This window comes from Terrapene carolina, unplaced genomic scaffold (genome assembly GCF_002925995.2).
Source record: "Terrapene carolina triunguis isolate 2854851 unplaced genomic scaffold, T_m_triunguis-2.0 Scaffold130, whole genome shotgun sequence".
NCBI lineage: Eukaryota > Metazoa > Chordata > Testudines > Emydidae > Terrapene > Terrapene triunguis.
In genome coordinates, this window is record NW_020664481.1 from 39,532,136 (window position 1) to 39,545,304 (window position 13,169).

The 13,169-nt window shown below is 40.4% G+C and overlaps 1 protein-coding gene across 2 annotated transcripts in view; it reads left to right on the plus strand.

Annotated features, from left to right (window-relative positions):
- The first annotated feature begins 3,326 nt into the window (after positions 1-3,326).
- Positions 3,327-13,169, plus strand: part of NAE1 (NEDD8 activating enzyme E1 subunit 1) — a 23,668-nt gene continuing 13,825 nt past the window's right edge. The window contains exons 1-9 of one of the 2 annotated variants that reach the window (XM_024195865.3): positions 3,327-3,466; positions 5,119-5,222; positions 5,308-5,368; positions 6,449-6,479; positions 8,284-8,355; positions 8,715-8,794; positions 9,652-9,761; positions 10,233-10,342; positions 12,643-12,705. In XM_024195865.3, coding sequence (XP_024051633.2) covers positions 3,411-3,466; positions 5,119-5,222; positions 5,308-5,368; positions 6,449-6,479; positions 8,284-8,355; positions 8,715-8,794; positions 9,652-9,761; positions 10,233-10,342; positions 12,643-12,705 — 687 coding nt within the window. In that variant the 5' untranslated portion in view covers positions 3,327-3,410. The remainder of the gene's footprint in view (positions 3,467-5,118; positions 5,223-5,307; positions 5,369-6,448; positions 6,480-8,283; positions 8,356-8,714; positions 8,795-9,651; positions 9,762-10,232; positions 10,343-12,642; positions 12,706-13,169) is intronic. The other variant, XM_026652722.2, reaches the window with a different exon arrangement.

Below are 13,169 nucleotides of genomic sequence, written 5' to 3' on the forward strand. Positions count from 1 at the left end.
TGTCAAAATCTTTCTGAGGAATGGAAGGGAGAGGGGAAATGGTGACTTTTAATACATCTCACTTCAATAAATCTGAATGGAATTTCACAGGACAAAGGAAGGGCACTTCTCGATATTGAGGGGACTTCCCCTATCAAGTATCAAAGGTCTGCTGGAAACAATGGAGGTGTGAGACCTCCTTAAGGAAACGATCACAATAAAGGGAAAGTGTTAGGCAATCTAAATAAAGGTATTGCAACCAGCTCCCCCTATGCTAATCTGTAATCAAGATTACAGCTGTGCATGAAATATTTATTAATATCAAATTATTACCACAAGCCTGATCCTTATCTAGGTTATTCCATGGTGGCTATGTCTGTAGGAGGGTTGCCAGGTGTCCGGTGTTTAACCGGAACGCCTGGTCAAAAAGGGATCCTGGCTAACACGGCTACCCCTCTGATATAGACACAAATGTTCACGGTGAGCCTTCTGGCCCCAGTGAGGATGTGAGTGGCGAGGAGATGCCTGATCTTCCAGTTAGTCAGAGTGCAGGTGACCTGGCAGCTACTGCAGCATCCATATCTCCATCTCAAATGGTTGTAACCATGCACATTCCTGAAGAAAAGTGTAGATCGGAGAAGAGTGTGGTGGAGGCATAAGAAACAGCTGCTGCTGAGTTTAGTTCCTTAAGTCTAGATGATCCAGGACTGTGGACCCACTTGAGCAGGAGCCTGAGGGACTTCCTTGTACTGCATGGGCCACAGCAAGTGAAAAACTTCATGTTCCCAAAGACAATGAAAATAGAAGTTTCCATCCAACACATTACTGGCGTGAAATCCCCAATGGTGACAACGTGGAGATGCCATGGCTTATGTACTCAAAAACCCAGAATGCTGCATACTGTTTTTGTTGCAAACTCTTCTAGTCTAATGTTCCAGCCACATTGGGTTCTACAGGAACAAAGGACTGGAAAAATCTGGCTAGAAATCCTGCATGCCATGAGAAGGCAGCAAATAACCAGAGAGCATGGTGGAATAGGTGGAAAGAGCTTGAGATGAGACTAAGGTTAAAGACCACCATAGATGATCAGCATCAAGAGAAGATTGTATCAGAGTCTCTTTACTGGCAAAATGTTCTGAAAAGGCTCATTGCCATTGTGAGAATGCTTGCTACCCAAAACCTAGCACTGTGTAGCACTTCAGATCAGCTGTATGTGCCAAACAATGAAAACTTCCTTAAAATTTGTGGAGCTGATAGCTGAGTTTGATGCTGTACTCCAGGGCCATCTAAGAAGAGTCACCACCCAAGAAATGTACACACATCACTACCTTGGAAAAACAGAGCATTTTCTAGAATTTATTGATATTGATGATACTACAGGAGCTGGTATGACAAATGTGCTTCTTAAAAAATTGGAAGATACGGGAATTGCAATAGCTGACATGAGAGGTCAGAGCCACGGTAATGGTGCCAATATGAGAGGAAAGAACAGAGGAGTGCAGACACGGATCCGAGAGTTCAACCCTTGAGCTTTTTTTTGTCCCATGCAGTTCTCATTCATTGAACTTGGTGGTCAGTGATGCAGCATCAGCTTCTAATGAGGCTGCTGAATTTTTTTAATGTAATTCAAAACATCTATGTATTTTTCTCTGCATCAACTCATCGATGGCAAATTTTGAAGCAACATCTGGGAACATCCTCTCTGACACTGAAACCACTGAGTGCCACACGATGGGAAAGTTGAGTGGAGGCGATAAAGCCTATCAAACACCAAATTGGGAAGATAGATGATGCCACTGTGGAGAATAATGCTATGACAGGAACTGTTCATGGGAGAACAGTGGCAGAGGGAAATGGAATCACCAGAAGCATACATAATTTCAAATTTCTGTGTGGCTTAGTGTTGTGGCATGACATACTGTTTGAAATAAATGTTGTAAGCAAGAAACTCCAAGGTGTTGACCTTGATATATCTGGAGCAATGGAACAACTGGACAAAGCAAAGTCATACCTACAGTCTTACTGGTCAGATGAGGGATTGCAAAACGTTCTGAAGAGTGCACAGAAGTTGGCAGAGGAACTTTACACTGAAGCTATTTTCCCACCCATTCAAGAATACAAGAGTCACCGAAGAAGAAGATATTTTGATTATGAGGCAAGGGATAATCCCATAAAAGACCCCAAACAACAATTCAAAGTTGAATTCTTTAACCAGGTGCTAGATTGTGCAATACAGTCAGTTGAAGAACGTTTCATGCAGCTCAAGGAACACAGCAGTATATTTGGGATGTTGTATGATATTCCAAAACTCCTCACTGTACCTGAAGAAAACCTACACCAGCAATGCAGGGCACTAGAGACAGTGTTGACACATGATGACATGCACAATATTGATGGGAGTGATTTAGGTGATGAACTGAAAGCCCGTTCAAGATACATTTCAGCAGGATCAACTCCAAAGGCTGTTCTGGAATATATGTGCACAAATAAGATAACCACCCTCTTTCCAAATGCTTTTATTGCTCTGCGCATACTTCTAACACTTCCTGTAACAGTTGCTAGTGGAGAACGCAGCTTCTCCAAGCTGAAGTTAATAAAAAACACATCTATGCTCCACAATGACACAGGAGAGGCTGGTCGGCCTTGCAACCATCACAATAGAGCATGAGCTGGCCCAGACTGTATACCTTCAGCAGGAAGCAGTTCAAATCTTTGCAATGAAGAAGGCACGGAAAGCACCACTTTGATTATTCAAACAGATAAAAATGCCAGTGTTTACTATGCAGACAAGAAAAGTTACATTTGCTGTTCAGGTGTTTGAAAGTTAAGTGTTACTTACAATTTTTGAACAAGGCATTTTAAGTTGTTAGTTCTCCTATATTGGGGTGGGTAGCAGAGCAGTACCATGAGAGGAGTAGAACAGGAAGAAGGCAGAATTAAGACCTTTAAAAGTTTTGGCCCAAGCGAGGGGACATGGGGGCATCATTTGATCACCCCGCCTCAGGTGCCAAAATGTTGTGGGCCGGCCCTGTGTATAGCCCATACACTGTAGATTGTTCCCTTCAATTTGTTATTTTTTATCCCCTCCGACTCTCCCTATCCTGGGGTTACCCCAGCCATCTGTCTAGCAGGGCATCTCCTCTCCCTACCCTATCTTCCACACTTTTCCCTTAATTTCGCCTGTGTGCTCGCTCCTTCCTCTCGCCCCAGGGGCTTGATCCTCCTCTGGACGCACGTGTTGCCCTCTGCACAGGCTCCGCCCATTCTGATGGCAAAGAGACGGGCAAAGGGACAGCCGTGCCTTCAGCAGGCGTCATTGAGCATGTCCAGATCGATCGCGCATGCTCAGTGACAGCAGCGCGACCAATCCGGACGGTGCCCTAGAGCGGGCAGCGCGGACCTCAGTTGTTTTACCGGGGGGGGCCGGCACCATGGCGCAGCAGGGCGGGCTCAGCATGAAGGAGCAGAAATACGACCGGCAGCTCAGGTAGCGGGGGCTGCCTCCGGCCGGCTCTCAGGTCGCTGGGCCGGCCCAAGGCCGGGTGGGGCCACAGCCTGGACCACTGGGGGCGCCGCGCCCCGCCCCCTTCTCCGGGGGGCGCCCTGCAGGCTGCTGGGCAACCGGCTCAGCCGCCTGCCGGGCCCGCGGTACCAGGCTGTGGGGCCCTGCGCGCCGCCTTCCCCGGGCAGCCCTGGGCCGAGGTGCGCCTCACGGCTTGGCTAGTGACCGGCCCCGCGGGGCCTGCCCCCGCTGGCTGGGGTCTCTGCTGTCTGGGGCGTCTGGCCCCGGGCGGCTTCCCTGTGTCCCCGAGAGGAGGGGGTGTGGGCAGGTCGGCTCACCGCTCTGTCTGTGACAGGGGGCGGTATTACTGGGGAGGGGGCTGGTGACGCTCACACACTGGCCTCGGGAAAAATTGGGGGGTTGAGGATGTTAATGTTTGTGAAAAACGATTTTGTTGGGGAAAAACAAGCCCTTGAAGGCTGAAATGTCTTGGTACTCAATGGTTTTGTTGGAAACTCAACGTTTTCCAATTGGGGGCATAGGGGAGGCCGTTTTCGGCCAGCTCTGATCACAAGTATCCAGACTGCCTCGTTTATTTCTATAATCCAAATAGTGCTCATTAGTGAACTCTTGGAGATGATGTCCATATTTCATGCTTTTATAATTGGATTCTTTTAAAAATCCATTTTATGTCAGCAGTTAAATCGGTATTATAAAGTGTGTGGGAATTGAACAGTTGTCAGTATTCCAAAAGGTTTTGTTTAAAAAAACATGTTAAGGCTGCAAATTGGGGAGGGCTTATTTACCTGTCACATCACTCAAACTAAGCTACTTTACTCCTCCCCCAGTTTCATTTTTGAGTCTGACTCTCCAGTCAGTAGCTCCAGTGTCTGCTTATCCTCAGAGTTTAATAAACTTGTACTGGGGTGAAAATGACTTGATTCTTGAGAAAGTCATTGCTCACTAGTTTCCACGTAACAGCAGTGAAAATTAATGGGACTCTTCCATACCTTTTTTACTCTGAATAGCAGCAGAGGTGCTAGAGCTGTAGGTCTGCAGGAAAACATTTTTGGTTCATGTTTGGAAATTATCTCTGCAGCCATTTAGGCTAGAATTTGTCTTTAAAACAAAAACCCAGAGCAAGTGTTTAAGCTAATTGGGAGTTTGGCCAAATAATCCTTTGGAAACAGCTTAAAAAAAATCTGTACTGGGTCACCATACAGAATGTGTTGCATCTTGAAGACAGAAATCTTCAGCAGTGAAAGAGGAGTATGTCTGCGAGCTACTGCCTGAAAACACTTGCAGTAGTTCAGGAGTTTATTTTTTTAAGTCTCACAGGACAATATGAATGGTTTTAACTGTTGCTTGACAGTTTGGAATCTTTTTCCCTGTCTTCTCCATAGACATTTCCCCCCCCACATCTGACTGGACTAAAGGTAAAATCCTGGCCTCACTGAAGTCAGTGACAAAACTCCCAGTGTAAATCATGCACCTAGATATACTATTTAACAGTGTATGGAGAAATGGTATGCTAAACCACATGGACTATGACATCAGATTCCCACTGCCATTCAGACTGTATTTGTTACCACAAGTTACTTTTTCCTCTGAATGCTTCTGTGTTTCTTGTTTTGCAGGTTGTGGGGTGATCATGGACAAGAAGCTTTAGAAGCTGCTCATGTTTGTGTGATAAATGCAACAGCCACAGGAACTGAAATCCTCAAAAATTTAGTACTACCAGGTAAATAAATTTCAATCCTAAATTTTAGGAAGAATTTCAGTTTGAATAATTAAGAGTGCATATTTCTTACTGTATTATTTTCAAGGTATTGGCTCATTTACGATTGTTGATGGGAATCAAGTCACTGGAGAAGATGTCGGAAATAAGTAGGTTTACTATCAGTTTTCTACACAAGTTCAGCAGTGATAAGGTTTCAGTAGTTTTACTATGTGCTGTTTAAAAATAATGGTTAACTTTCTGTAACTGTAGAAGTTATGCTCAAAACAAGCTGGTTTTGGGGGGTGGATTTTTGAATAGTTGTGAAATGTACTTTGTGTTAATAGGGCAATTAATAAGAAATTCCGAATTTTTAAATGCATTAGTTGGAAAGACCATATTCTTAAAAAAAAAAAAAAAAAACCACACACCAATGATGTGTAGTGAATATTTTACTCTCTTACTGTGACTTAAGATTCCCCAAACATTTTATATATCTAAATATAGTTTCATGGCTTTTAAACTGTTTTGTCATCAAAACTTACCACTTTTATTTAGAGAGACAAGGTAGGTGAGGTAATATCTTTTATTAGACTAGCTTCTGTTGGTGGAAGGTAGAAGATTTGAAGCTACACAGAGTTCTTCAGCTCTGGAGAAGGAAGCAGAGTGCTGTTCCTTCAGTATGCTTCCATAACTCTTGAAAAATGCATGCAGTTAGGGAAAGAATAGAAACCCTTACATAAATAAAACAATATATGTAAATGTACATCAAAATGCAACTTCCGTGGACTCTGTGTAGCTATTTAATGGTAATAACTTAGGCCTTGGTCCTGTAAGGTGCAGGCAGACTCTTGTGCCCACATGAAGCTCTGTTGATTTTAGAAGGGCTCTGTGAGCATAGGGATCCCTCTGCATGGAGAATTTAGAAGGATGAAAATTCACCTGCAATGAGTTCCTCACTGGGAGAGTGAAATTCTGCATGTGCTACAGAGTTTGCAGATTGTAGGGCCTTAGGAACTGGGATAAGGCTTCTTTAAAAATCTGACTTTACAAGATTCAAAAAGACTGTTTTCAAAGAAGTCATGTTAAAGATGTGATTAAAATTAATAATTGAAGGAAATAGATATTAAAGGACTTCTTTTTTCCTGCATGAAGCTATATAATATGTTCTGCACTGTAGGGAAACTTAAAAGCTTAAGTTTTGTGAAAGATATTATTAATGTCACTTTCTACTGTCTCTCTTTTCTCAGTTTCTTTCTACAAAGAAGCAGTATTGGCCAGGTAAAGCGATATTAAACACGGTTTGTAAGTATATTGAGAAAGTGATTGTGTATAAAATGGAAGTTAGACATACACAGATAAAAAATTCCTTTCTTCTATAGTAGTGAGTGAGGAGAACAGAGCTCCAGGAGATGAGTGGGAACAAAAGCCCAGTTTTGGCCATGTTGAGTTTAAATTGGTGGCTGGATGCCCACAAGGAGATGTTGAAAAGACTGGCTGTGACTTAACCTTGATGGAGGAAGACAAGTCCAGGGTGGACAGGTGGATTTGTCATCAATAAAAAAAAGATATCAAGTACAGAAGGGAGGGAAGGATAGAGCCCTGGGAGACCCCCACCAAAAACTGAAGTGTGTGGTGGGGAGGTGAATGAGGACCCACTGAAAGAACAATAAGAGGTAGTAAGACAACCAGGAGAGGATAAGATTCCAAGAGGAGGATATGGTTGACTGTGTCAGAGGGACTCAAGATGTCTATGGGAAAGGAGCACTAGGCCTGTGTTATGTCTAGCAAGATATTAGAAACCTTGGTTAGAGCAGTTTCAGTGGAATTATGAGGACGGAAGCTAGACTGATTTGGGTGTGGAATGGAACTTAAGGAAAGAAACTCAAGATGATGGTTGTAGACAATTGTTTGAGATGGGAGAAGAGAATGTGGATGATAATCTGAAGGGGATTCAGGACCCATGGTGAATTTTTAAGATGAGAAAGACCAAAGCTGAATTGGGAGGGGAATAAACCTCTTGAAAATGAGAGGTTGAGGGGACTAGGAAGCTTAGGAGATGGAATGGTCACTCAGGCAGAGGGAAGAGCTGGAGAATCGGGAAGATGTTCAATGTCAGTGAGAGTGGAGGAGGAGAGTGTGCGCTAGAGTGGGGAGAGGGATGGAGGAGGTAATACGGAGTCTTACCTCTTTCTGTGTGTTTTTTTTTTTAACTTTGATAAATCAATAAAATTCTGAGTGGAGAGGGAGTAGGGGGCAGTTTTATTAACTTAAAAAAACCCTTAAAAGTTGTATTCTGTCTCTGTTCATCACTATTGTTTCTAGTCTATCAGTAGAAAAGATTTTGTAAAACCATTATTTACAAAAGATTTAAAATGGGGGGAAACCTACATTATCTAAAAGAACATTGACTTGCATTTTCTAGTGTTAGTTGGGTTTGTGCCATCTACCTAAAGTTAATTAACATATACAATAAGTGAAATAAGCTCCAATCTTGGATATTGATGAACTATAGCGGTTATAAGAATGGTTAGGACCAAATAATGGGTTTTATTAGGGGATTGTCCTCACCATTCTGCTAGTAGGTGCTGTTGCTTATCTTCCCTTGTGTCACTCTTCTTCCCCCCTCCCCAATCCTTTGGCCTCATCTTCTGCTGTTTCCTTCTCACATTGTAAGTAGCTCTTTCTCACTTCAATATCTTCTTGCCATCACTCACACTGCTCTGAGTTTCATTAGAGCTTGCTTAGCTTTTAACTTAACAGTGCTTAAGAAAGCTGCATCAGGAGCTTACGGTGCTTCCCATACAGTGATTTTAAAATTAGACATAAGCCAGTTATTACAGTTTTCCATTTTTAGACTATTTTTTTAAAGTAAAGTACAGTCTGGCTCAAACAAAATCCTTGCTATTACTTAGTGATTTTAAGATGAATGTGAGGTTTGAAATAGTTGAACTATATCAATATTCCATAATGTACTTACTTGTAATACGGCGTCTATACTACTGGTAAGGTATGTAAAACACAAAATCAACGTATAAATTATAGGTATGTTTAAACAGGTATATTTTTAATTGTTTTAAAACAGAACCGAGCCCAAAGTGCCACAGAGCTCTTACAAGAATTAAATAATGATGTTTCAGGAAATTTTGTGGAAGAGGTTTGTATCCTTGAATTCCTATCCACGTTCTGGTGTTTAAGTGCATGGCAAAGTATGATAAAATAAAGTTACATTAGTTACAAATTTATCTGTATCTGTAATTGCAATGTAAGAATTTATGGTAATACAGATCTGGAAATAAGATCTCAAATAATGTGGGTCAAGTTCATTTATGTATATATGTAAATAACGTTTGTACTTAATGATAATAAAGATTCAGAAGCCACATCTAGCATTTTGAATCCAACTCCAGTGTTGAATACATATGTTCGCTTTAACTTTTGATATGCTTGTGTCTTTCTAAGATAAAGCAAAATTTATGTTCCAATATATGTGAATATTTTTTTACTTTTATTTAGAGTCCAGACAAACTTCTAGACAATGATCCTTCATTTTTCTGTCGGTTTAATTTAGTGGTTGCAACCCAGTTACCAGAAAGGTAGAGTCCTGTTCAGATTTTTTTCAATCTTCTTACAACTACAGTTTTGTTTGCAGCTTTATTATGGGAAAATATAATTTATGTGAAGCAACATTGCCCTTTTTGCTGTCATAGGCAACATTTGTAGACAGGAAAGCTTTATGATGATGATTTTCATTATACCTTTTGTATGTTAATACACCTTTTTTTTTTTTTTTTATTTTAAAGTTCTTGTATTGACTCATTGTTAGGCACAGTCTTCAAATTCACTTAAATGTTGAGTCCTTCTCTCTAGTGAGGGAGTTCTTCCTAATCCACCATAGCTATGTCAGTTTAGTCATCTAATTTGAGGCCTCACATGTAATGGGATCCGTGATACCTTCAAGTCTTCATGAAGGTCTCTTTATCACCCATCCAACTCCCTCTTTTCTAACTGTGTAAATAATTGTATTGCCACACATTACTTTAGTAAGAATTCCATGTGGCTCTATCAGAAACTTTGTCAGGACTGTATATTAGGAGTTCTACTTTACAATTTGTGGATCCAACTGATCTTTCTTTCCAATTGTTATTTTATTTGCCTACGTTCTTTTTTTTTTTTTTATAAACTGATCTTTTAAAAGTTTGGGACCATAGAAAACAATGCAACGTTAAAGAGCCAATGGCTATAAATTATCTGGTAATGTCTTTTTGCTGTAGTTTTTAAAATATATCTTCTGATCTTATTTCATATGCATTTATAACATCATTTTGATCATGTTATATTTTTAGCTTTGAATGCCTCTCTCATGTGGGAAACAGTGTATTTTTTTTAAATTATTGTTGCACACATGATTATCTCTTATACGTTCTAAGAGTCATTTTATTTTTATTTTCAGTATATTGGTGCGTTTAGCTGAAATTCTCTGGAATTCTAACATCCCTCTGTTAGTCTGTAGGACTTATGGACTAGTTGGCTATATGAGAATTATGATTAAAGAACATCCAGGTAAGAGATTTCTTTAGAAATTAGACTTAGATGGATCTAAAGGTGGAATTGAAAGCTCTTTTCTAGACGTTTTAGTTGTGTTGTTTATGTAGATGACATTTATGTATTTAAAGAACTATTTCATTTTTATCTTGTGAAGTATTTAGTATTAGTTAATAACCTTGGCATTTGCAGTTGGAATTTCCCACCCTAAAAATCATTCTAGCCGTGGAAATGATTTACTGAAAATTGCATGCAACAAGTAATTAACCTGATGATGAAGCAAAATGGGAGACTTTTGTCCAATACTATACTGCATTATATTATGGAATACATTTACAATGAGCAACTACTTCCATTAATGTGTAATTATGCTAGTGGGACTCGCATAACTAAATACCCAAGCACTGAATATTTACTGCTATGTTTTGTAGCCTACAATCTGTCTTGTTTATCTTTCAAATTAAATTATCTTGTGTAACTCTTTGGCAGTCGTGGAATCTCATCCAGACAATGCATTAGAAGATCTGAGACTGGACAACCCATTTCCAGAGCTGAGGGAACATATGCAGTCTTATGACTTGGATCATATGGAAAAAAAGGTTGGCATGAGACTTGCATTCTAAAACACATTCAAAGTAGGCCCCGTTCTTGCAAGTAATTCCATGCGGATGGGTCTCTCCTCCTGCACAGAGCCCTACCTGTGCAGAGACGGTTGCAGGATTGGAGTCAAAGGTTCCTATTTTTTTTTTTAAAGAGTTTAACTGACGCCTTTAGTGAATTTGGCTATTGCAAAAGCTAATCGTGAGTTAAAATATCAAACTTTGTCTCTGCTGCTGTAAACATCACTTCACATAGTAAGCATTCTGAAGCCACATTTTTGGGAAACATCCTTCCTTATGTTAGGTGGGATTAGTGTAATCTGGCCATAAAAGTATGGTAACTGGTGGCACAGAGCCAGTGTGAAGTCTCTTGCATAATTTGTCCCCTTTATGGCTAGAGGAGGAAAGAGGGTATAGCTGGTATGTCTTGTGCTATGCCAATTTTTGGCTGTGTCTTTGACCCCTGTGGTCTTTGCAACCCAGTACAAATTAGAGCATCCTAAGGGCAGATAGAATGACTTTCACAGGGCAGCACCAAGATTAGGAGAGTGCAGAGGTAAAATTTAAACCACCATTTCACACTGCCCTCTATTTTATCTCTGTGCAGTGTGGCCATCCCCAGTTAAGGAGGAAAGAAAAAAGGATTTTTCACAATGATTGTCTGGATTCCTCAGTTCAAACAGCAAATCCCAAAGCTACAAATTAAAAAATATAAACTTTGGATCGGATTACTGTATGAGTAGCGCCTGAGCAGTTAGGAAAACAAATAGATAATCCATATGGAAAATGTTTTTTTCCAGTCAGGTAAAGGTAACGGACTGATATTGTGCAGAGACAAGATGAGTGAGGTAATACCTTTTATTGGACCAACTGTTGGTGAAAGAGCAAGCTTTCGAGCTTACACAGAGCTCTAACTTGCACGTTCTTCAGCAATACTTGAGACAAGGTTTTGTCCTTCCTGAGTGTAAGTGGCCAGGTACTCGTTTACTTGAAGTTTCTACCCTCACCCTGATGGTGCTTTAGGCATGCCAGAACTCTGAAAAATTACTTTCTGCAAATTGGTCAAATCCTTGTTGGATCATTCAATTTGGGGCAGAAGCCAGATCTCTGAATGTTTCTGCTCATTAAATATATATATTTTTTTAACCATTTGATATATCGAGAATATATGGAGTCTGATTTGAGATCAGTGTGAAGATTTTCCTGGTAGGTCAATTAGTCCAAAAAAAATGCCTGTTTTCTTCTGGCATGATTTCAGAATTCATTACATTAATGCAAGAAATACAGCAAGAATAAAAACTGCTTCAGTATTTGATATTTATAGTATATGTGAGTACTGACAGAACCTACGGGTATGAATTGGTCTGCATTTTAAGATGTAAATTGGGGAGGAAGATTCTAAACAGTGAGGTGTGGCCTAAATCTTTCACTTGTGGAAATGCAAGTTTCATGCTCCTGTCACAGGTTTAGCAGCAGGTCTTACTTTCCAAAGAGAGTACAGGGGGAGTTGCAATATGAAAAAGAAAGACCTTTAGCTTTCCTGTTGTAGGGCTGGTCTATATTTCTAATCTCCTTTTTCCTGCCCTAACCTATCAAAAGTATGACATCTGGTCACTACCCTAACGATAATACTAGACCTTTGGATCGAAGAGGGCTTAAACTTAATTAAAATTATTAAATCCACATGCAGGACAGTTCTAAATAATTGTGCAATTTGAAGTTCTCAGATTTAGATTTTAAACTATATAATGCATTTTTGACCATCAAATTATTTCCTGGGTTATTTGTAAAAGTTCAAAACTGAGCACATCATAACTTTTATAGACAATTAGTATTTATTTGCTCCCCCTTCTTAAGATTTATTTGAGATATGACAAACATAAGAATGGCCTTAGTTGGTCCACCTAGCCCAGTATCCTGTCTTCTGACAGTGGCCAATGCCACGTGCTTCAGAGGGAATGAACAGAACAGGTAATCATTAAGTGATCCATCCTCTGTCGCCCATTCCCAGCTTCTGGCAAAGAGGCTAGGGACACCATCCCATCCTTGACAAACTTACTTGAAATTTCATTTAATTGCAGAATCTGTTTACATAATATTACAAGCATTGCTGTCAAAAACTAGGAAACTTTATTGAATCAGAAATGTTGTTCTTAACTCCTATGGTGCCTCAATATTACAGGATTTTAAAACTGTGGTAATCTAACATACAAAGCTGTCAGCTTTAAAGAAATAATCTATTTCTAACTACTTTCAGAATTATGTCCATTACAGATTTTTTTTCTGTTTGTTGATTGCAGGACCATAGTCACACTCCATGGATTGTGATTGTAGCAAAGTATTTAGCAAAATGGTACAGTGAGGTATGTTGATAATGTCTTATCATGAATCAAACATATAGCATCCAGTATTTCTAATGTAGGCTTTTAATAAAAGTACATCTGACTCCAAACTAGATCACTTGGGAGTAAAAAAGAATTGGACAGGTGATAAAAAGTACCACATTGAACAGTGTCCAAAGATTTATTTTTGGGCACTGAATGAAGCCTGTAACTACTGAAAAGTGTCTGGTTTGTTTTTTACCCTATGTTTCCTTTACCACTTACTGAAACACAAATATATGTGTATTAACTTTGACACAAACTATCTAGAACAGGGGTCGGCAACGTTCGGCACGCGGCTCGCCAGGGTAAGCACCCTAGCGGGCCGGGCCAGTTTATTTACCTGCTGACGCGGCAGGTTCGGCCGATCGCGGCCCCCACTGGCCACGGTTCGCCGTCCTGGGCCAATGGGGGCGGCGGGAAGCCGCGGCCAGCACATCCCTCGG